This window comes from Chanodichthys erythropterus, chromosome 23 (genome assembly GCF_024489055.1).
Source record: "Chanodichthys erythropterus isolate Z2021 chromosome 23, ASM2448905v1, whole genome shotgun sequence".
NCBI classification, from domain to species: Eukaryota; Metazoa; Chordata; class Actinopteri; order Cypriniformes; family Xenocyprididae; genus Chanodichthys; species Chanodichthys erythropterus.
The window spans coordinates 23,731,164-23,757,592 of NC_090243.1; the positions used below are offsets into that span (position 1 = coordinate 23,731,164).

The 26,429-nt window shown below is 38.3% G+C and overlaps 1 protein-coding gene across 1 annotated transcript in view; it reads right to left on the minus strand.

Annotated features, from left to right (window-relative positions):
- vstm2a (V-set and transmembrane domain containing 2A) overlaps window positions 1-25,862 on the minus strand; it is a 44,323-nt gene extending 18,461 nt beyond the window's left edge. The window contains exons 1-2 of the mRNA XM_067378662.1: window positions 25,784-25,862; window positions 24,002-24,171 (exon numbers count right to left, since the gene is read on the minus strand). Coding sequence (XP_067234763.1) covers window positions 24,002-24,171; window positions 25,784-25,862 — 249 coding nt within the window. The remainder of the gene's footprint in view (window positions 1-24,001; window positions 24,172-25,783) is intronic.
- Window positions 25,863-26,429: the final 567 nt, after the last annotated feature.

Here is a 26,429-nt window from a genome sequence, read left to right on the forward strand (position 1 = left end):
ACTCCAGTCTTCAGTGTCACATGATCCTTCAAAAATCATTCTGATATGGTGATTTGATGCTCAAGAAAACATGTATGATGTTGAGAACAGTCATGCATTTTATTTTTCAGGATTCTATGATGAATAGAAAATTCAAAATAACATTTATTTGAAATGAAAAACTGTTGTAATATTATAAATGTCTGTAATTAAAAAAAAAAAAAATCAAATTCATCCAAACTTTTGAACAGTAGGGTATAAAGCAAATAATAAAAAAAAGAGCTTCTCGGTACCGTTCACTACACTGATCACTGATCTAGTGATAATCTAGTTATTTCCTCGGCTGACTGGAAGAGTTCATTAGTTGAGTGACACGTCCTTAACCGTACATGCAAGAGACATCATTTACATCCTAACATCTCCCCAACCCATTGAACCCATTTTGAACTGGTTTTCTGCACACAAATACGCTGTTACACAATACATTTTGTGTGAGTACCAGCTCTACACCACTTTCCTATTTCAATTGCCTCTCTGCATTGACAGATTGTTGAAACATGTCAAATGTGGTATAGCATCATACTTGTTATGCTGAGAAAGCTTGTTAATGCCCAGAGGGATGATATCATTTACTGCTGGGCACAGACACGCTGTTGTGCAAGTCATGAATTATTCAGGCCTGTGGAGAGGCAAGGAGGCTGTTAAGCAGTGTGTGAATATATGTATATGAAGGAAATTATTGTATTTGACAACTGCTCTCGGTGTGACTCCAGACAGATGTTGTTTATGATTGATTTCTGCTCTTGTAACTTAGTTAACAAGTGTTCCTTGTCACTCGTTGACAAACCTTGAGAAAACAATGCATCTAACTAGAACCGAAGCGCTAAGGCTGTATAAAAGTTTATAGGTCTGATTGTTTTGTTTTTGTAGAATTTTAGTGTGTTGTAAGAATGAAATCTGTAGAAAAAAAATGAATGTCCTGACTGAAAACTACTAGTGAGTCATTCCGTCAACTCAACCGGGTCCCCGGCTCAAATTTTTGATATTGTTAAGATTTTTTTTTTTTTTTTTCTGTAGAAAGACAACATAAATAGTGATGAAAACCAAAATATTAAATGTATATTTAATGAGTAATGCACTATTTTGTAGAGGAGGGTCAAAATGACCTTTTTCACCTGAGATTTGGAGCAAATTAGAGGGGTGTAAAAATAACTTTATAAAGATGGCAGCATCATTATTTTATTTTTACACAGAGATTGGTAGACCTATTAGTAAAATCTTTTGACTTTAGCAATCTTTGTTTCATTATATGCCAACAGTAACAGTTCAAAAATGGCAAAAAGCACTTCTTGTGTTTTTTTGTCTCAAGTTTGCATGTCTGTAACTCAAGAAGTTTTAAAGATATCTTAATATCCTTTTAGATTCTTGTTCTTAACAAACTTTCATTTTGGTATCTTGATTTTAAAGGCCCTCGATGGTTCAGTTCCAGAGATATGGAGATCTTAATGCGGCTCCATGAGTAAATTGGTTGATTGTACACATTTTCAGTGGTCAAAAACCAAATGTTGGTCACTTTGTAAACAGCTGATACTTTTTTCTTTTAAAGAGGAATATCTGAAGATCAAATAATGTTGAAACTAGAAATGTAAACAGCTGAGAAAGAAAACGCACGTGTAACAGAATAATTGATCTGTGCATCAGGTCTTAAAGTGACAGCAGCCTAATAAACCTGCTGCCAAATTATGAGATAATCTTAAAAATATCTATATGGCAGTTTTTCCCCATGGTATTGATGTCAAAGTGAATATGCTGAGTGGCTAGTAACTTTGGAAAATCACTAACCACAGTGGCTGGTGAGCAAAAAAACTTAAAGTCAAGCCCTGATTATAATCAATACCAATTAGCTTCCTCCATAAGTCTGGTTGCAGCGTCCTAAGCCTCCTAGTGGATGGAATGCTGGTGTCCCAAACAAAAAGTGTTGCAAATAAAAACAAGTATGTAGTTCCTGAGACACTAGTGGCACCGAGCAGAATTACAAAAATACAGCATACTTTGCAAACACCCCTTTTGCACATCATGCCTCCCCCAACTCGAATATCACAAACTTACAAGTGCTTGTGGAGGCACGTAAGAGTAGGCTACTTTCAATAAAAGTCCAGTATATTAGGAATACTTTTAGCTGTGTTGTGTCATGAGTAACTAACATTCTGTCTAGAGTGAACGCGAGCACCTCGCTTTTAACACTCTCGGGTCGGCGGTCACGCCAGTGTGATCACTGCATTTTGTTTTCTAACTAGTGTGAAAGAGACTCAAAATACTCTGTCAATGTTGCACATACAATTAAGAGCTATACACCATTTTAATCTGTGGAATATGTTCTTTTATTTGTGTACACTCAAAGTAAAAACAAAATGTTGTGCTTTTTGTAAAATAAAGAAAACTAACATGATGCGTGATCTCTCGTCTCCCTCTGAACGAAGTCCAATCTGATAGTTCTCACAAAATTAACTGTAACTTAGTGAATACTAATGACAAGAAAATTAGATTTATGTCTAAAAAAAACGTTGAAATGTCAGGTTTTAAATCGTGCAAATTGAAAACAAACCTTCTGTGTTTATGTAATCTGTATGAAAAGAGAGCCATGTTAGAAATCCGTGATTCAGCTCATAACCCGCTAATGCGGCCACGCCCACGGAGCCAGCGCTATTCAGACACAAATTCAGTCAATACATGCATTCATCGTCTCAATCGTGTATTTATTGTCTTGAAAAGTGTTTTGAATAGCCATAGTTAGCGATCTCTGGCCTCTGTTAGTTCAGTTATTTCCCGGATTGCCGATTCTTCTTTAGTGCTCAGGCATTTGTGGACTAAAGGTGCACAGAGCGCCCTCCAGCTGCGAGTATGAATTGAAAATACAGTATCCAGCACTCATAGTAATGACAATAAATCCTGAATAAATATTACTCCTCTGCATAGAAAATTGACAAACATATGAGAATCCATCAATATTTCTCCAAATGTGCATGCTTTTAAGCTAAAAGCCTATATGAAATGCCATAGAGGTAACATAATTGTTCAGACACTTTGCATCACAGAAATACATTATATTTTAAAGAATATAATAGAATACCATTATTTTAAATTGTAATAATATTTCACAGTATTGCTATTTTTTCCTGTATGTTTGATTTACATCATGATGAGATTTGAGACATGATCACAGAGGGTTTTTTCACAGCCTACCTGACTGAAAGAGCTCATTAGTTATGCAGCTCATTAGAGCTCTTTATGCAATTCTTTTGTCTTCTCAGGTGAGAATCATCCATTATTCATGATTATTCACGCCTCCACGCATACTGTGTTTCTTGACCAAAGATGTTTTAGAAAATTTAAATCTCTCTATTGTTTTATATGAACAAGCAGGCAGCATAATTTTTACCTCATTTTGAAGCAAAAATTCTAGTCTACAACCTCCAATACCCAGAAGTCTTGTGAACAAAGATTTAATATATATTTTTTGGCTTTATTTCAGTGACTTAAGTTTTTTGTTTTTTTCAATAACCACGCATAAACGTCATTCCTTCAAAAACACAAACATGTACATACATGTTCCTCACATATTATGATAGCCTAGTTTGTGCTGAATACAGTGTAATGACACTTTTTCCATTAATATGTTTATGAACAACTGAAAAAGCACAAATGTCAGGGCATGTCAAAACTTCTCCAGGCCCCAAAAATCCTCAGACCCCTGAGGGTTAATAAACCCATCCAACGTATCTGCATTTGATGCCTTTTTTACATAGCCACACCCAATCTCGCATCCTGCTACAGTAGCCACGCCCAAATATCCCATCCTGCTACAGTAGCCACGCCCCAAACTCTCAGCCTGCTACAGTAGCCACACCCCAATCTCCCATCCTGCTACAGTAGCCACGCCCCAATCTCCCATCCTGCCACAGTAGCCACGCCCCAATATCCCATCCTGCTACAGTAGCCACGCCCAAACTATCGGCCTGCTACAGTAGCCACACCCCAAAATCTCATCCTGCTACAGTAGCCACGCCCCAATATCCCATCCTGCTACAGTAGCCACGCCCCAATATCCCATCCTGCTACAGTAGCCACGCCCAAACTCTCATCCTGCTACAGTAGCCACGCCCAAATTCTCATCATGCTACAGTAGCCACGCCCAAATATCCCATCCTTCTACAGTAGCCACGCCCAAACTCTCAGCCTGCTACAGTAGCCACGCCCCAATCTCCCATCCTGCTACAGTAGCCACGCCCAAACTATCAGCCTGCTACAGTAGCCACGCCCCAAACTCTCAGCCTGCTACAGTAGCCACACCCCAATCTCCCATCCTGCTACAGTAGCCACGCCCCAATCTCCCATCCTGCCACAGTAGCCACGCCCCAATATCCCATCCTGCTACAGTAGCCACGCCCAAACTATCAGCCTGCTACAGTAGCCACACCCCAAAATCTCATCCTGCTACAGTAGCCACGCCCCAATATCCCATCCTGCTACAGTAGCCACGCCCCAATATCCCATCCTGCTACAGTAGCCACGCCCAAACTCTCATCCTGCTACAGTAGCCACGCCCAAATTCTCATCATGCTACAGTAGCCACGCCCAAATATCCCATCCTTCTACAGTAGCCACGCCCAAACTCTCAGCCTGCTACAGTAGCCACGCCCCAATCTCCCATCCTGCTACAGTAGCCACGCCCAAACTATCAGCCTGCTACAGTAGCCACACCCAAAAAATCTCATCCTGCTACAGTAACCACACCCCAATATCCCATCCTGCAACCGTAGCCACGCCCCAATCTCCCATCCTTCTACAGTAGCCACGCCCCAATATCCCATCCTGCAACTGTAGCCACGCCCCAATCTCCCATCCTGCTACAGTAGCCATGCCCCAATATCCCATCCTGCTACAGTAGCCACACCCAAACTCTCATCCTGCTACAGTAGCCACGCCCAAACTCTCATCCTGCTACAGTAGCCACGCCCCAATATCCCATCCTGCAACCGTAGCCACGCCCCAATATCTCATCCTGCTACAGTAGCCACGCCCACACTCTCATCCTGCTACAGTAGCCACGCCCAAACTCTCATCCTGCTACAGTTGCCACGCCCCAATCTCCCATCCTGCTACAGTAGCCACACCCCAATCTCCCATCGTGCTACAGTAGCCACACCCCAAAATATCATCCTGCTACATTAGCCACGCCCCAATACCCCATCCTGCAACAGTAGCCACGCCCCAATACCCCATCCTGCTACAGTAGCCACGCCCAAACTCTCATCCTGCTACAGTAGCCACGCCCAAAATATCAACCAGCTACAGTAGCCACGCCCCAATATCCCATCCTGCAACCGTAGCCACGCCCCAATACCCCATCCTGCTACAGTAGCCACGCCCAAACTCTCATCCTGCTACAGTAGCCACGCCCAAACTCTCATCCTGCTACAGTAGCCACGCCCCAATATCCCATCCTGCAACCGTAGCCACGCCCCAATATCCCATCCTGCTACAGTAGCCACGCCCACACTCTAATCCTGCTACAGTAGCCACGCCCCATTCTCCCATCATGCTACAGTAGCCACGCCCCAATATCCCATCCTGCTACAGTAGCCACACCCCAATCTCCCATCCTGCTACAGTAGCCACACCCCAATCTCCCATCGTGCTACAGTAGCCACACCCATACTCTCATCATGCTACAGTAGCCACGCCCATACTCTCATCCTGCTACAGTAGCCACGCCCCATTCTCCCATCATGCTACAGTAGCCACGCCCCAATATCCCATCCTGCTACAGTAGCCACACCCCAATCTCCCATCCTGCTACAGTAGCCACACCCCAATCTCCCATCGTGCTACAGTAGCCACACCCATACTCTCATCATGCTACAGTAGCCACGCCCATACTCTCATCCTGCTACAGTAGCCACGCCCCATTCTCCCATCATGCTACAGTAGCCACGCCCCAATATCCCATCCTGCTACAGTAGCCACACCCCATTCTCCCATCATGCTACAGTAGCCACGCCCACACTCTCATCCTGCTACAGTAGCCACGCCCCATTCTCCCATCATGCTACAGTAGCCACGCCCCAATATCCCATCCTGCTACAGTAGCCACGCCCCATTCTCCCATCATGCTACAGTAGCCACACCCAAACTCTCAGCCTGCTACAGTAGCCACACCCCAATCTCTCGCTATAGGTTGAGCTGGAAAGTGATTGACAGATCTGAACAGACACTCTCAATGATTAGATGGTGCCTGAGAAGCTCAGTGTTTCAAATTGGGGTAGATAAATCCATGAATAGCACACTAATAGTAGTCAATAGAACAAACTGAGTCAAGATAATGTATTTCAACAACAACAACAACAACAACAAAAAACTTAAATACGTCACCTTTAATCAAAATATTTGCCAAAACTATACAATTCTGTAAACATATGCCATCAGTATCATCTTCTAAACTGCCAAATGAAATCTCCTACACACAGTATGATCAGCCTGACCTGATTTGAAGGCAGCATTCATTTGCAAGTAAAGCACATTATTCATGCTTTATTTCTATACTGCTCATTTTTAAACTCCCACAGTAGCTTCAGCAAGCTGGTTCACTATCATAGTGGCATTTTTAGCCCAGCTTGAGGTCATTTAGCGTCCGCAGATGTGCCGCAGTGACGTGGTTACCAGTGGTGACAGCTGTGTTATTGATGGTTTCAGACTCTAACCAGACATCCCGTTTCCCCAGTGACTGACAGACTGAAACCCTTTCTTTCACTCACAAGAAATGGTGCTGGTCTTCCTGCATCCCTAGCTTTCTTTTTCCAGCCTCTGTTTCTGTGCTTTCAACTGCCTCTTTGTCTCCTCTGAGAAGAAACACAGTCAAACTGATACAGATCTGGTTTTGAGATGTGTAAATGTACGCTTTGAAAGGCTCACCTGGCACAATGAAATAACAGACATGTGTTTGCTGCCAAAAAAAAAAAAAAAAAAAAAAAATCTGCAAGAACACAAGCAAGGCGCATCATGTCAACACAGTCTCAAATGGAAACGTCACTGTTGTTCTGAATACAGTACAAATGACATTCACACATCACTGAACTCGTTTGGAGGATTACTTTACTTCACCCAAGGCCAAACTTTGCTAAACTTTGTTCATTCACTCTTACAAGAAAAGATTCTATATGGAACCTTAAAGGGTTCCGTCCGGCGCTTCATATATAGAACTTTTCAGAGGTTCCAATCATTTTATGGATTTAGTTTTAATTCATTTTGTTTTAATTCCATTTAAATTTTAATGTAATTTCATGAATTAAACAGCTCATAAGCATACTTTTATCACTACAAAAAAATTGAAAGAACCTGTTAAACATGAAAGTATTATGCAATCATTTAAAAGGGACATATCATGAAAATCTGACTTTTTCCATGTTTAAGTGCTATAATCGGGTCCCACGTGCATCTTCCAACCCAGAAAACGTTAAAAAGGACAACCCAGTAACTGTTTTGGCAAGCCTTTCTCTGCAAGCATGTGAAAAAACAATCCGCTCAGATTTCGCTCCCCTTGTGAGGTAGGATGAGGATCTTATTATAATATTACCACCAATTAATCTGCATGTTTCCACCCAAGGTGGCGCCATTTTGTTTTCACAAGTGACATCGGTGTACCAGTTCTAACGCCATGGCAAAAGTTTGAGCAAAGCTTGCTATCTGTTCTGTCGTTGGCTGCACAGACGAGCAGTGAACACTATTTAGAGTCTCGCTAGTTTGGATAGCCTGCAAGATGACCCTGGCAAGATTGATTGCTAAAAAAGGAGCGTTTCTGTCCGAGCGATATTTTGAAAAACATATTAGACCATTAACAGCATTTGATAGCAATCATAAACGTTAGCCTAGTGTGTATGACTCTGTTTGGCAAACAGGTACACAATCCCGGTGTCCATACAGGTTTTGAACAAAAGATGAACATGACGGCACATGCTAGTGGATGAGATGAATCAACTCCACAGCAACTACATCAATTTATCCACTAACCATTCAGAAACGTCTAAAAGTTGTAACTTCTTCCTGAGTCTCTCCATCAGTGTCGACTCCGGTTTGAACAATGTAAGGCTGAACACTTTCCTCATTTTGGCTGCGTGAGATTCTCCAGCTTTGTTGTTGTTGAGCTGTTAAAGCTCCGCCCTCTTCTGGAAAGCGGAGCTCATTTGCATTTAAAGGGACACACACAAAAACGGCGTGTTTTTGCTCACGCCCAAATAGGGGCAAATTTCTTTCTGATCTATCTACTCTATTTATGAAGTTAGTGCTCTTGGTTACCAAGGAGACAGTTTCAGTGAAGATCTTGACATGATGTGTGAAGAAAACATAGAAAACGTCTCAGTTATGACTGTAACCCTGAGAAGGGCATGTCACCAGTGCCGGGCGGGAGCGGCGCATCCTCAGCGGGACACATTCACGGTGAACACAATCATCCCCTCGAGATCAGATGTGCTTCGCTCCCAAGCAGACCACACAAAGATCATGAGTGTCTCCATCCGTAATGCAGCGCGGGCAGGGAGACACACACAATCTAAACTGCTGCTTACGTGCCATTATCTGAGTCCTACGGGACAAACAACACCAGAGACAGAGACAAAGCGTTTACTGAAGGGACAGAAGCTGGTGATGTTTGGTCCGGGAATCCTTTATAGCTTCCATGGTACACCGTCATGCGTCACAGGATGATGTTTCGTCAATGAGATTGGACTGATTCCACACTAATATAGTTCACTTGAAGGAGTGAATGAAAACGAGCGAGTGAATTCAGACACTGACTGCTGCTTTTGCATAGTCTGTGTGTGCTGTTTAACAATCATTTGAAACTTTGCAAACTGGCAGCTCATTCATCAATCGATCAAATCAATCTGCACTCTGGGAATATTATTTCATTGTATGTATTTAGGGTGTATAAAATGCATGTAAAATTATACTTAAAGAGACAGAAATCGGTTAAAAGAAAAAGAAAGAAAGAAAGAAAGTAAGAAAGAAAGAAAGAAAGAAAGAAAGAAAGAAAGAAAGAAAGACTGATTGATGTACTGCAGAGGGTTAATATAGTAAACTAAAACCATAGAAAAACTAGAATTTAAATAAAATAAAATAAAATTAAATAATATTATATATATATATATATATATATATATATATATATATATATATATATATATATATATATATATATATATATATATATATATATATATATATATATATATATATATATATATATATATAATAAAAACTATATGGACATATTTATAAAAATTAACAGAAATGATAAAAACCCACAACAAAATTACTAACATTTTAACCAAAAATTTAAATGAAAGAAAACATGAAAATTAAAACTAATTTAAAATATTGATAAAACAATAAAATAATAGTATCTCAACGATACTAGACTAACAGCACTTCATATATTTACGCTGCTAGTGGACAGATTCAAATAACGAGAGAGTGTTAAGGGCATTTATGAAGTCCAAAAGTGCCCATCATTGAAGAAATACCCATAAATAATATAAATATAATGAAACAATGTTGAGTTTGAGCCATGTCTGTTATCGAAGGATAAGGCTTTGAAGGAGAATGTCACAAGAGCGATGTTTCCCTTCTGAGACTTCACTTATCATTTACCTGTTTTAACAATGAGCTATTTTTAATTTCATGAAAAACATCAAAACAGAGATACGCTAAATTCAGGCTTCGCATCATTATATCTCATCAAGGTCCCACTCAACCTTCAGCTAATCATAAGTGGAGTTACTCATTCAATACTTACTGCTTTATTAGAATATAAAATGGACCTTCAAGGACGGTAACGTGGGCAAGAAGATATTGTTAAGAGTGAATCACTTCTTATTTATTTCTAGCCTGATTCACACGCCAGTTCCAACCTTCAAGTTCTATTTTCATTTTCCATATTTGAGCTGTAATAATTAATCTGCATAATTGCCAATGCACTGCAATGTTACAGACAGCATATGGCTTTACGTACCAGATGATTATCATCACCACTAATGCATCCAGAATATCAAATACACAATTCAACAATTCTAGCTCTCTATGAGGTTATTTTTAAAGTCATCATGAAAGGGAAGTTGCGCTCATCTTTTCTTCTCTATTGTGTCGTATATCCAAGTGAAACGCTTTGCAGACAAGAACAAATGTAGGTCAGGGCTTGATTTTGATTGGATGGTTGTGGTTTGCTATTGGTGGAGCTCATGTGAGTGACAGGTTGCCCCGCCCTCATCATCAGAGAAGAGAAGAGATGCTGCAAGAGGAAGATATTCTGATTCAAGATTACCAGAACATGAATTTAACACAATAATGATGATGTGCAGCGATAAATCATTTATAATACTGCAATATTAATTAAGAGTCATCCATTTTGATTTCGTGGTGACTTTAAGGTTTCAGGAGAGCAGCACACGTCTAACCCGCACCTTCAGCCTCGTTTCACTGACTGCAACACCTGACTTCCATTAGCCTTTGGAAAGTCATTAGTCCAGGGGTTCTGATGTGTGAACGTTTGAATAATGTGTTTATTACTGACAAGAAGTGGAATTGTTTAGTTCACCTATTAAATTAATCTTTGACAGTCGTAGCATGTCAAAGTTGAGGAGTAAAACACAATTCATGTCAACACAAACGTGTAGAAGAAGTGCAATTATGAAATCTAATCTGATCTAGATGAACCCATGTGACATACGATCCATCAGGTGTTTAACGTAATCAAAGTGCCACTAACGAAACCGAAACAAAAGCGATTGTCATTCATATGTATGAAGCAGCTGCTCACGCAGTCTTCTCAACCACACGTCATGTTTATTTTATGTCACAGACAATCCCTGAAGTACTTGAATAATAGTTTAGATTGTTTTATCTGCTCTGATGTCTGTGGTACTGACCAAAAATAGAGTAAATCATCTTTCTAAACTAATTTTAGGCTGGCTGTTTTGATGCCGCAATGTTTTATTCACGTCCAACAAAGACTGTATTAGGTAACTAGATAGGGCGCTCAAGGCTTTCCCCAGTTTGCCAGTCAGTCATTCTCATGCCTTTCAGGACAACAAGTGAATGAGGTAGTTAGAGAGAAACATCATAGCTCTGACAGGCGTCTCCCACAATGCACTGCAATGCAAACCTCATATACATAAGTGTGAAGCAGATGTTTTGACACTTAGGGTCCTATAATACACCCGGCACAATGCGACGCAAGGCGCAGCGCAAGTGTGTTTGCTAGTTTGCGTCCGGCGCCGTTCGCATTTTCCCGTTCAGCGCCACGTCCTTAAATTAGTAAATGCATTTGCGCCAGTTAGTGCGCCCATGTGCGTGCTGGTCTAAAAAAAGAGTTGTGTTCAGGTGCATTGCCGGCGCATTGCTATTTTAAGGAGCTGAAAATAGACTGCGCAATAGACCAACTCAAACCTGGTCTAAAGTCTAAAGTCAATGCCGCAATATTTTTTTGTTAGAGCGCGTTGGTAGAAACTGCGCCTCTGGGCGCGTCCACAGTGCGCGTTGACTTTGCTTATTACACACATTTGCGCATCACACAAACATGCCAAATATTAAAAACAAAAGGATTACAGTGAAAAAGAATATTATTGTGTAGGCTACATAAATATAAAAATGTAATGATGAATAGTCATTGCTTGTATTAGAATTAGGCTACCTATTTTCAGTTCAGCCTATTACTACTTATAATGATGAACGAAATTGGCTAATTAATTGAACAATCGTGCCAATACACACACATATATATATTAACTGACTCATCGCACGGAGCTATTTGAAAGCATCCAACAACTGAAAGATTGACTGGCCACTTAACCGGTAATTTCAGCAAAACATCACTCGTTGAACTCCTCAGTTGAATCGGTGAGTTTAATAAGTCAGTGTATTTTATAATGTTACGTATAATTATATATTATATATATATATATATAACTTCGCGCACGAGCAGATCGGTTTCTTCGCTCGTTCAGCTTTTCCACCAACAAATTCCGCCATGTAAATAGCAATCCGCCATGGCGCGAGTGCATCTCGCTCTTAAAGGGAATGGGAGATGACGCTCTTGATTGGTTTATTGAACGTTACGCCCATTACTCATTAAGAGAATAGGGAATTTCAAATTATGTGTCTGATTTTTAATTTCCAACATATTTTGGGTTCATTTTAATCCAGACATATAGTCATTTTTAAACAATATTTGAGTTAAATAAAACATTTAACCTAATCACTGAATTTGTCCATTTTCAACCCAACTTGGATTGTTTTTAATCCAGCATTTCTTGAGTGTAGAGTGTTTTTAATCCACTTAAGTGCATCTTTATGTCATTTTTAATTAGTTAACCAAAATATACAATAATTTAAATTATATTGAAACTTCTATGTTATGTATTTGAAAATGTTACACATTTGTACACTATAAAAAACTTTTTTTTCTTCTGTCAAATAAACTTAGATAATTAATATAGTTTAGATAACATAATATTTTGAGTTTCTGTTGATTGAACCAATCGCCTTCATTGTATTAACTCAAATTTTTAATTTCAATGAACTCAAAATTTTAAGTTAAACCACTTTAAGTTAAACTAACATTTTTTTTTACAGTGTAATGATGAATTTGCAATTTAGTACATTTAAATATATTAATTGTAAATGTAATATCTAATAATGCAGCTAAAATGATAATCAAGTGCTTTAGTATGTTAGTCAACACATCAAAACAAGCACACTTCTTTAAATAATGACAAACGATCATTAAAACAATGATTTAAAGGTGCCCTAGAATGTTTTTTTACAAGATGTAATATAAGTCTAAGGTGTCCCCTGAATGTGTCTGTGAAGTTTCAGCTCAAAATACCCCATAGATTTTTTTTAATTAATTTTTTTAACTGCCTATTTTAGGGGCATCATTAACTATGCACTGATTTTTTCAGCACGGCCCCTTTAAGAGATGCGCTCCCTCTGCCCCACGAGCTCTCGACTATATATACATCGCATAAACACAGTTCACACAGCTAATATAACCCTCAAATGGATCTTTACAAGATGTTCGTCATGCATGCTGTATGCATGCTTCGAATTATGTGAGTAAAGTATTTATTTTGATGTTTGCGTTTGATTCTGTGTGAGTTTGAGGCTGTGCTCTGTGGCTAAAGCTAACATTACACACTGTTGGAGAGATTTATAAAGAATGAAGTTGTGTTTATGAATTATACAGACTGCAAGTGTTTAATAATGAAAATAGCGACGGCTCTTGTCTCAGTAAGAAACGATGGTAACTTTAACCACATTTAACAGTACATTAGCAACATGCTAACGAAACATTTAGAAAGACAATTTACAAATATCAATAAAAACATCATGATATCATGGATCATGTCAGTTATTATTGCTCCATCTGCCATTTTTCGCAATTGTTCTTGCTTGCTTACCTTGTCTGTGCACAGATCCAGACGTTAATACTGCCTTTCCTTGTCTAATGCGTCGAATGGGCTGGCATATGCAAATATTGGGGTCATTCATATTAATGATCCCGACTGTTACGTAACAGTCGGTGTTATGTTGAGATCCGAGTGTTTTCCGGAAGTCTTTTAAACAAATGAGATTTACATAAGAAGGAGGAAACAATGGGGTTTTAAACTCAATGTATGTCTTTTCCATGTACTGAACTCTTGTTATTGAACTATGCCGAGGAAAATTCAAATTCTGATTCTAGGGCACCTTTAAAACACATTGGAATAAACATAGACAATTATACACTCTAAAAAAATGCTTTGTTGTTTCAACCCATGGTTGGGTCAAATATTAACAAACCCAAACGTTGGTTTACATTTTTAAATTACATTTTTAAACCTAAAAGTTGGGTTTGTCCATATTTGACCCAAACTTTGGTTGAAACAACCCAGCATTTTTAGTGTATACTTTAGATATTTGAAGCACTCTACAAGTGAACCATCAATACACGTTTGTTCTTTTTCTCAAGGTTACTGAGCTATACGTGAACTACATGTTTTAATTCTGCTCACTTTACAATCTCACATCGAGGATGTTTTGAACCTGCTTGTGAAAAGATGAACTGTTCTCCAGGTTAGTGGCGATTAAAGCACTAAAAAACAAAACGCAGTGGCATTTCCATTCGAGCAGGGTGTAACCTCTTCATTTATAGGAAAGTGTGGCGTTTCGGCCATGAGGCTCAAAGTCATCACACACATCAGTATAGGTGTTGTCTGTAGTCATTCTGTCATGTGAAAAACCTCATTTCCTTTACGGTCCTTCACGGCTGTTCACAATCCTCATCTCCATAGGGTCACGACTGACTCTTAATTGAACCCGTTCCACCCGAGAGCTGCAGGTTTCCGTCTCCCAGCAGCACTTGAAGGGAATCTCATGGAAATTGCGGCGGAGGAGATCTCGGTCTGGAGCTGGTTGGGGATTTGTAGGATTTGTAGTGGTGTAGGAGGGATATTAGGGGTAAGCCGGCCCCATATGTTGAATAAATCATTCACTGATGTTTAATTAAAGTCCTGAGGGATAAATTAGCCTGACTTAGTTTAATAAAGTTTTGATGAATACCTGTGTTGGAGAAATTCACACCTCATGAAGTGCTCGATTTTAATATAAATCACTGTGAGGATTATCATGACAAAGTACTTTATCTCCACATCACAAGAAGTTGTCTTCGAAAACTGCAAGTCTCCAAGAAAGTAAACAGAAAAACATGTCTGTCCAACCAGTTTATACACAACAACATTTTTTTTTTCACTAGAATTTTCAAAATCAATATAATGATTTTATAAAAAAAGTATAAAGTTCGTAAAAACTAAAAATATAGCTACAGAGCGAGGTTTGAACGGAGATGAATTAACTTAATTCTCAAGGGTTTAGAGCAAACTCTCGTTTGAGGAATATCAATGCAGCGCTGTTTGAAAGAGCAGGAAGAAGAAATGAAGAAATGAAAGCTTTCTTTATACAGAAGTTCAGGAGCCATTCAATACTTCCAATACGCTGCCTTCATGTAATCTTTCAGTGGAATCAAACGCCGGCCGTCCTGATGGGATTCCAGTCAAAATCCATTAGTAATTTCCTGCTGAGGTGCGATTCGGGTAATCTGGGAATCGAATTCCAGTTCCACAACAAACGAGATAAGAACAGGAAGAAAACACACAATGCTGACGGATATATTGAAAATATGAGAGAGCTGAACTTTATTTTTATTTCTCTTTTCCACAGCTATCTCTAACAAGATTCATGCAGCTCCAGTGAACACCTGTTATCTGTTAATTACTTTACCATTTATACATGTCGAGTAACTGTAAAATACGGATGTTTTTGTATGATTTACCATTTAATTTATAATGAAATTCTACAATATATTCAACAATACACATGTTTACACTAAGATATTGTTTTTTTTTTGTTTTGTTTTTTTTTTGTAAGTAAAACCCATAGGAAGTTTACAGTAACTGATTAATTATATTTCCTGTTGGTTTTGTTGTGTGTTATATACACTTTATGTTACATGTTATGTTGTTTAGTTCATTTCATAGCATTATTTTAGTGTGATGATGGTGTTTCATGGAAAAGACAATTTTGGCCTTTTATTTTACCACCTGTGTTATAATAGTCATTATCTGTATTTTATTTATTTTTCTAAAGCAAAGCAGATTTTAGTATTTGGCATGTGTACATGGATATGAAGGCCCCATTTTGTAACCATTTTTTTTTTTTTTTTTACAGATTTCTGGCTGTTTTTCTCTCTCTCTTATTTATGTCTTAATGTCTCTCTCTCTTTTTTCCCTCAAAGTCTTGATGTAGTTTTTGTGCTCTACTAGATTGAATGTTGATTATTCTCCTCATATTCTCCATTGTTGCAGCTCCTCTCTTCCCAGTCTTTCAGTAACGCTCTGTTTAGTTCCTGTCTCTATGAAGCCCCTCCTTCTGAAAAGCACAATGTGCTCTGATTGGTCAGCTGGAGCAGTGTGTTGTGATTGGTGTTTGGGAAATGTCCCGCCCCTTACCATAACTGCCACTCTACTAACTAACTCAACCAGGCCCCGCCCCTTTATTCTGCGCATTAATTATTTATATGAGGAATATTGTGAAGAAAACATTGGAGTTCAGAAACACAGACACTGATATAGAATAGAACGGGAAGTTTGCAGAGCTTTTTCATAGTCATAAATAGCATAATATGTCCTCTTTAACAATGAAGTTACACCAGAGACACATGCGAGCGCACGTGCACTTGTTGAAAGCCGTTCCAGAGAGAGAGAGAGAGAGATCAAATGCGAGTCATTCACTAATTGGAGCCCACAGTGGCCGGTGTCTTCAAAGGGAACTACTTTTGTTTTGATCCCTCAAATTGAATTGGACTGTGCTGCTGGCATCTCTTCTGCACATTACATGGCTGCTGATTCGCCCTCCCTCTACATGATCATCTGTCCGGTCGCTCGTCTCTCTCTCTGGGAAGCTGGTGGCAGCCTCTCTTTATCGCACAGCTATGGCAGTTGTGGAAAGAATCCATTATGCTGGGATCTCCAAATCCTCAACGGCCCAGAGTCAAGATTAAAAGAGTGACTGCCCACACACATTTATACTCGTCATCCCGCTGAAGCTTCACTCTAAATCATCAAGCAGGCCAGTTTCCTTTTTGTTGTTTTCCAGTGGGCCGATGAATATCTCTTCCTTTCAGTTTTTGTTGCCAGTTATGCTGACTGAATGCGTAATCGATGCCAGTTAATTCCTCTGAGGGGCTTTCCATGATTTTGTGCCTGCCATCAAAGCCTTTGTTCAGCTATCACAGCTTGTCAATGAATATAAGGTTCATATGCCACTGAAAATTAAGAAACACAACCACAGGCGTGTATCATTTTGCTTAAGGTTCAAAAGTCGTGACATTTACAAGTTTGCTTGAAATGGCAACATGTCCTGCACTCTCTCAGTGCTTCTCAAAACCACTAATTAACTACAATATTTGACAGTCATTTTTAAGAAATGATCAAACAAGCTCATCTAAACGATCCCCAGCAAAATGATTATTTTGGATGGTCAATTTTGAGCAGATAAAAAAATAAAAATGAAAAAATAATTGGTTCAGGTCCATGTACTATGTAAAATTTATGACTAAAATTGGACGGTTAAGGCCTTTGCACACCGAGTCCGAAATTTTCGTATGTGTTTTTTTCGTATTTGTGATTTGCACATGCGTATTAATGAATCCGTTGTGAAAAGAATTGGCAAAACAATACAAAATGAAGTCTTCGAGCAATGAGCATGATTTAGTTAAAAAATCACTTCTTAAAAAGAGAAAAAGAAAGAGGACATATTGGGTCCATCCAATCCTGAGATTGCGTAGAGATAAAGGAGAGTTCACCTCATCAAGGAGCTGTGGGATTATCCCGAGCGATTGAAAGTTTAGGATGTCAGTGGCTCAGTTTGATGCTTTGCTAGCGATACTGGCACAATCTGTCTTTATATTCGGTCTCTTTGTATTCCACACTTTATTTGTCATACAGTGCTGCTCTTTGAGCTGTAGATGACGTGGATCAACTTGTCAGATGGCATTCACTTGTACGGTGGCTCTGAATTGTCAAAACATCTCTCAAAATGCGTGCCACGGATGCAAAAAACGCAAAAAATCGAACCTGATACAATTTTGTTTTATGACGGACGAAAGTTTCGGAGGCAGTGTGTAAACAAGATTGAGACCACATGATGTCGTATTTATTTTTTAAAGGATCATGAACTGTGTTGTTTTATTGTTTTATAATATTTCCTGTGTTGCACTTATAATGTTAGTATGCTTTTTACATCCAAAATTATTTAGAAATAAACTGCATTTTTCTACCCTGATTTTATCCTCTGATTTGAACGCTCTGTTTTAAGGGGCATGTCTGCTGTGAGACTTCAGTGTAAACGCCCACTGCTGTGATTGGCTGACATCTTTGCATATTAAATAGCTAAAGTATTACTCTCTCTTTTAGTGTGTTTTTACTATTACAGCTCTCAAGGTTAACTAATCATGAAAAGTGTTGCATTATATTTGGATCTATGGCATTATATTGAGATCGTGGCATGAAAGGTTGCAGTGATGATCATTGTAGTCGATCACAGAGATGTTGTTGAGATCATGAAAGCAGTGATCTCGTCATTGAAACTCAGTTTCTGCACACTAACCAATGCTTTCATCATAACTAACAGTGCAAACTCGACGTAAATAAGAGATTTGTTGAATAAAATGGAAGTTTTGGTGTGAGTCCAGAACTCAGTCACTGATAAACTCTGTTTGATTGACAGCTCCAGCGATTGTAAACGGAGCGCTCTTCTTTATATAATTTAATCACTGTTAAATAACAGATTATTTTCATCCTACAAAGAGAAACAATGTGAAGTTGAGCGTTTAGTCGCTGGTTTGATTTACTGACACACAGACAAAGATCATGTGACTGTACATGAATCATTAATATCAGATCAGGCATCAGAATGAACACAGTTACTGACATGTTGCTCATTACTGTCGAGTTCAGGCACTGCACAATATTTTGTAATCCTCAACGGCATGTTTATTGCTTGGTAGCTCGATCCGGTTTAGCACCACATACGCCTATGTTGCTTAGACTAACGTTACCTATTCTATTGCATGTCATGTGCGAATCGGTGGGCGGGGCTAAACAGGCAGGGATGAAGTAGGCGTTGATCTTCTTCTGCAGAGGCGGAGCTTGCTGCCCTTTGACGTCATAGATCCTCACTTTTAGAAATCTCCTTTAATATACAAAAATTTCAGATGCGAATTTCGGACTCAGTGTGTAAAGAACTTTATTTTTGTGTTGTTCAAATTGTTTTTGTATATGCAAAAAATACGGATCTGATTAAATTTTAAATTATACCATTGCATATATTACACATTATTGTTCAAAATATGTTTTAATGCTGTTGAAAGAAGTCTGAAGTTGGTCAGATTTTTTTTATGTTTCTGAAAGAAGTCTCTTTTGCTCACCAAGACTGTGTTTATTTGATCAAAAATGATCCTTTAGAAATCATTCTGATATGATGATTTGATGCTCAAGAAACATTTATGATTATTATCAATGTTGAAAACAGTTTCATTTTCTTGTGGAAACTGTCATACAATTTATTTTTTTCAGGATGTTTTGATGAATAAAAAAGTTCAAAAGAACAGCATTTATTTGAAACTGAAACATAAAAGTCTTAACTGTAACTTTTGATCAATTTAATGCATCCTTAATGAATAAAACATTAGTGTAATTATAGTGCAATAGCTGGTGGTTGTCGAAACCGTACAGACCGAAACCAGCCTATATATTTTCTCTAAGAGGGCTGAAAACCCATTAAATTGAAATGCAACAGTACAGTATAAAGCTGTGCTGAAATTAGAGCTCTCTCAAAACACCTCCATCTCAACTCAGAGTCTATTAGCAGCCGTTTTCAGCGATCACGACATCCATTCCACTGCTAATGCCCGATGGGACTGAGAAACTCCACGCAACTATTGCTAATGAAAAATTGTGCTTGAAGCTACACAAAAGTTGCCCATTACTAATACAGCCTTAAACTCCCTAGTGACATGTATATTATATTCATACGATTTCTTATAACCACTAAACCAATGTGTCTGTGCACAGAAGACTCGCAACGAAACCTTGACATTTTCATTTGAAAGTTTGTTGGCTTGCCAACACATTTATGACTTCTGAGAATTTTACATGCATTAATTAGTTGTAATCATAATAAGCTTTTCATTAGTGTTATGCTACTGCTATAAATGAACTCTGTCTAATAACTGCCACACAGTTCTTCCAATTAAGCCATATTGGTGCAATATCAAAGTCTCAATAACAAGCTCCGAGTGTCAATGCTAGAGAGAGTTGTTTTCTTCTTCTTTCCTTTTTCGTGACCATTTCTTTATCCACATGTCCAAGCCTCGACTTGGCTTGAGGCTACAGGTTAAAAATCACGGAAAAGGACACTGCCGGTTCAAACTCGGTATCATGGGCAGATGGAGAGCTTCATCAGAGCAGCTCTGCATTGATTATGAATGTGTCTGTCCTAACAATAGCCCACGCTGATGGATGCAGCTATCGGAGCCACGCGCTTTCATTGACCTTCAGGGCTTATTGTCTTTAAAGTCTGGCGGAGGGACTTAGATAGAGGACTGGGTGGTAATTGGGCTAAAGAGAGAGGGAGACTGGTTGGTATGGATTTTGCATTAGTTTGTACTCGTAGGGAGTGTGCTGTCTAGATCGGCCAGTCATTTCCATTGGGAAAACGAGACATTTGTGTGAAACCTTAAGTGATAAAAGGCCTTCTGCTTGTACCACGGCAGAATCAGCGGTAGCTGTCAATTAAGCTTTAAATGACTGAAAATGCCTTCAGTCATGCCACTAGCAGCAGAGCCGGCCGGAGTTTAAGGAGAAACTGCCTGATGTCTGTCCAATGAATTTCTTGTCAACTTGGATCAATGTGGACGCTAGAACTGTGTTCCAAAACCTAGTGCGCTCGTCTCGCTGCCTACTGCCTACATGCATGAGCCTAACCTAAAACTAAAACCATAAAACGCATTAAAAATAAAACAACTTCTTTCATTTCAGCTAGTTCCCAAGGCAACATTTCTCATTTTCATTCAGTTTAACCCTTTCACCGACAGTATTTTTGATCATTTTCACAAAACGGCGCCCAGAATATTTTGCTGTTTGAGTATCTGAACTCACAATATATCAAAAGAAAGAACAGAGCCTCTGCTCTAGCTTCATGCATGCTTTTATTATCAATGTGGGGAAACATTTTGAACGAAAATTGGAGAAAATCACGTTTTTGTCAAAGACTTCATTCAGAACTAAGTCCATCAACAGCCCCAAAAAGTCGTAGTCATTAACCCTGCATGGGTTGACATTTCATTCAGTAACGTTAGGCGGTTTTGATTTATATGCTGTTTAATGTTTGATGATTGCGTTATTTTACATGCTTCTATCACTTGTTTTTGCTTCTTCTTCACCTGTGTTTTGATCCAGAGTATTATCACAGCTAAACTCTGAAATATTATTCTGTTTTCTATGTGAATAGACTGCAATTTATACCTGTGATCAAAGCTAAATTTTCATGATCATTCAGATGTCATGCTGATTTGCTGCTCAAGAAAGTTTCCTGTCGTATTTTTGTGGAAACCATCATATATTTTATTTTTCAAGTTTCTTTAATGAATGGGAAGTTAAAAAGAACAGCATTTATTTGAAAATGAAACATTATGAATGTCTTTATCATCACTTTGGATCAATTTAATGCACCCTGGCTGAATAAAACTCTTCATTTATTTGGAAAAACCTTTGAATGGTGGTGTGTGAATGTGGCTTAGCCACTGAACATTAGTATGCAATAATACTTCTCACATTCTCTTTGAACTGTTTTATCCAGATTATATCTGGCAAGTGTGTAAGATCTGAGCCGAAGCCCTTCAGGATCTGCGTATGATATGTAATGTGAACTTCTGCTGTATAATTCCAGCCTGTGAGTCATGAAGAAGAAGCATGTTCGACTGGTCACGCTCCTGTCTCGCAGCCAACAAACCTGCATATTACGATTACACTGATGGATCTATCCTCTTACAGCTGGAGGAACTGTTATTTTCTTGTCTGAGATGCCAATGGTAATTTATCCCTTATAAAATAAAGTCAACGAAAAGGTAAGGCATGCCATTAAGCAGTGCATTTGTCCTAACAGGATGCAATCAAACAATTCTTTTGTTCAGTTCAATTTAGCAGAGAGTCTTTCAGTGCTTACAGAATTATTTCACACAGTTTTGCTTCTTAGTCTTACCATAATTTCTCTGGTGACAGTTCATTATTAACCAACAATCAGGGCCAAGGTAATAAACTATATCATGCAGTCTCTAAATCTTGACATTTCAATTGTTTTAGACTTAAAATGCCTTCTCTATTCAATAAATCTCCTCTGAATGTGTGAAGAACAGCCATAATTGCATGATTTGAGGTATTGCCATGACTAGTCATCTTTGCACAAAAGCGCAGTGATGATAAAAATATGTTGTTTGGTGATTCACATTTGATACTCTCTAATTTTCGCTGCGTTCACATTCAGTGCTAGAAGGTAGTGTTCATCTAAAAATGATCAGTCTGCCCAACTCTTTCTGAAAAAGTGTATTAATAAACTTCCCAAAGTCGCAGCGCTGCCGTATACTCTATAAAGTTCACAAAAGAACACGACTGCCTGGAATAAATCCAGCGAATTCACTCGAGACCATCAGCGAATGAACTTCGAGCCCAGAAGCTGCCATAAGTATGCAAATAAAGTAGATCTTTGCATTCGCAATTGCATTATCATTTGCATTTTATGTGGGCTGTAGCTCTTTTGATAAATGACCTCGTTCCTTGCTACAGGACATCAGAAATGAGCATCCCCACACTAACAGCCACGATTTATCCAATTTGAGCGCTGCACATGGAGGGACTTTTGGCGACACCAATCGGAGCAGATTACAGCAGAAGTGCTGCGGCCTGAGCCGAGGTGAGTCCTTATGTGTCATTACAGAGCAGAACGTGTGCTATCCCTCATTCACCACTATTAATAGCACCGTGAGCTTGGAAAGCGCTCTATATTTCGCTGTCAGCAATAGTGACTGCCATTATACTGTACATATCGATGCCTACAGATTCAGGGCATGGATCATATCCATTATTCATTATACTGTGACACAACAACAGCACCGCCGCAGTCCGGCGCGTCTCCCGTCACGTATCGCTCCTAACAGCCACTCTTCAGAGGTGAACGCTTTGATCAGAAGCTAATGGCGGATGTCACCCGTCTTATAATTCCAGATGTCTTTTCATAGGACTTCTCCTCGTCAGGGACCCAGCTGCGTGTCATCTGACGCACAATACTCCGAGAAGAATGAGATTCAATCTTCGATGCACTACAGCTTCTCCCATCCACAGTCCAAATTGATAGATCCAATGGATCAAAGCCTCGGTAATATGTGTGTGATGAGAGACAACAACGGCTTAGTGATTGCAGTATTAAATCAGAGCAAGAACAATAAAGCATGTTCTTCTTCCTGTGCGGTCGGAGCAAACAAAAAGGCATTTATCAAACGGAAAAAAAAAAAAAAAAAACTTGTTTGATGTCAGTGAACTGCCAAATGCTCTCCCAGAAACAACCGACTGTACTGTTACAGCCTAGAGACATCTCTCAACCTGTCAGAAACCACCATAATGACACGCAAGCCGTGACTCAGATCATTTGTTGACGCTCGCAAACATTTTGTCGTTAAACATGTCGTCACACACACACATTCTCTAATGCACACGCTTGATGTTGTTCACAGTAGGCCTCACTTCTGCGTTTTGTCCTTCAAAGGACCAGTGATCTCCAAACGAGTGTCACAGCGATTCCGGAGCGGATCTCAGAGCCTCAGGAGTCTTGCGTTCACTATGAATCATGAAGCGTGAATCAGGCTCCTGCTTGCAAGTCAACATCCTTGAGCAAAACAGCTGATTAATCTGACATGTATTGTGCTCTGTGTAAGTGTGTGTTTTGACGTGTGGGGTTAGGGCACTAATTACGTGGCATGAGTGGGAATTCTGCACGCTCTGCCTTTCAAAAGGACAGGAGGAACATGAGTGAAAGTAATTGCTGAGGTGGTTTAGAGCAGCGGAAGGGAAATGGCAGCAATACAAACACAACAAGTAAGCAGCGTCTCAGCGACAGGGTCACCACATTAAAAACAGCTCATCCAATCAATTGAAAGTGCAACGGAGTGGGTGGATGAAATAGATGCATGTGCATCAAAAAGGGAGAAATTCATGCAACGTGCCGAGGATGCTTAACAGCGCTTAGGAGACTTCTCCTGTAGGCTGGAATGACGTTATGAACAATTAACCCTTCCTTAACCCCCTGCATAAAATGTTATTACCTCCGTATCGTCCTCATCCTCCTCGCTCGTAATCAGTTCCTCCGGAGCACGAATAAACCACCACTGGATCTCCAAGTAAACCGAGGTCATCCCACTTTGAAAGGCACATGCCATTTCAATGTTCTGTCCTTCCCGTGCAGTGATGTTAGAAGGGAAATCTGTAAACTTTCCTGCAGGAGAGATGAAACAAGTTAACATGAAATTAAAGACAGACAATCTACCAGTGCTTATACTGAACTCTTATATTTATATATTATATTTTAATAAAATTATAATACAATTAATTTGTAATAAATTAATACAAATTTTAAAAATATATGTATATTTTAATAAAATAACAAAATATATGTCTTTTTTATTTTGTATTTTTATACATGCTTAGAAAAATGAAAATTATATATATATATATATATATATATATATATTTATTTATTTTTTATTTATTAATTTATATATATTCATTTATATAATTATATGTAATATTTATATAATTATATATAATTTAGTTTTAAAAGTATATATATATTTTTAGTATTAAAACAGTTTTTCATATATATTTAATTATTACTTTAATCATATTATTTTAATCATAAAATAATATTAAGATATATATATATATAAGATATATTAAGATATATATACAATATATATATATATATATATATTGTAATAAAATTTATACAAATGTTTAAATATTTCATTCATTTAAAATATTTTTTCAATAAAATAACGAAAAAATATTTTACATCAAAATGTCTATTTAATATTTATTTTTATTCGTTTATTAAAAAAATATAATATTATATAATTTATTTTTAAATATACATAATTTATTTTTATTATTTATTATTATGGTTATTTTAACCACATATATATATATATATATATATATATATATATATATATATATATATGGTTAAAAAATATTAAAAATATATATATGGTTAAAAATATTACTAAAAATATTAATAAAAATTAATAATAAAATATATATATATATATATATATATATATATATATATATATATATATATATATATATATATATATATATATATATATATATAATTTTATTATTAATTTTTATTAATATTTTTATTTTTCTATTATACGTTCAAAATGAAAGAGATACTTTTCGAAACAATATTTCCTTTTTTTATTTTTTATTTTATTTTTTTTTTTTTTTCCCTTTTTCTTTGCTCCGAGTCAAATGTTCCGGTTGGGTGAAATTTAATGAATTCTTCCAGACTAGAATATCGACGGGTTCGTGCAGCAGAGCCTCTCTTTGTTAAACGGCATTAAATGAAGGACTTTCTCCCTCTCGCCCTGCTTTTATCCCGGGTTTAACGGGAGCTGTCCGTGGTGCTGAAAAACAACCGCAGTCCGTCTAACGAAGCCCAGTTCTGAGCATCCGCCACTTGAGATGCAAGTCGCGCGTGCTGTTCCTTCAAAATTACCCTTTACTACCTATAATGCTGGCAAAGGACACATAGTTCGAGTTCATGTGAAGGAGAAGCACAGAAACGAGACCAAACGCGACGAGTTCTCCGAAATCAACAGTTGATTTCTCCGTTTCTCCTCTCGACACGGACAGCAGGATCGCGTCCTTATAACTTTTGTCACTCAGCCTATTATTTAAAGACTGCACAGATATATGAGGAGATCGTTTTAACGGTAATAACAGACAACGAGAGCATATTTTGAGTTTGAGAAAATGTAAAGTTAATAACAGTGCATTATATTGTGGAAAGATGCATTAAAAAGTCTTTATTTTCTTCTTACCATCAAGAGAAAATCCAACTTGAATGGACAAACAGGAAAAGAGCACAAATCCAATACTGTCATGTAAGGTCCCCATCATTCCACAGACAGATCTCACATGAGCTGGAAAAGAAATGTCCTCCAGAAATGTTCAGCGCATTAAGCAAAAGCCTCGTGAAGATGCCGCGCGGGAAACATGCTGCAACTCTGGCGCAGAAGTCGCTCGTGAAGTTGCGCACAGGTGCGTTCGGCTCTGCACTGTCTCTGCGAGGTGTTGATGGAGTAATGATGCTCTCAGTTCCTCTCTCTCTCTCTCTCTCTCTCTCTCTCTCTCTCTCTCTCTCTCTCTCTCTGTGCTCGTGAAACGTCAGTGTGCGGCTCTCACTCGCGCGCTCCCCATTGCGCGCGCGAAAAGAGGCGTGAGAGACCAGCATTTGGAGAAATATATAAGATATAAGAGATTGCTCTCAGCGATTACATGTCAAGAAGAAAAAAATAAAGTTATCCTCAGAAATCACAGACATTTCGCTTATTTATGTGTGCAAAAAAATAGCTATACTTAATATGAAAAATCCTGGCAAATAGAAATTAAATATATAATTTGCTGATGCACTTAATGGATATTTTTAAAAAATTGTTTTATTTTAATTGCTTGTAAACACACACA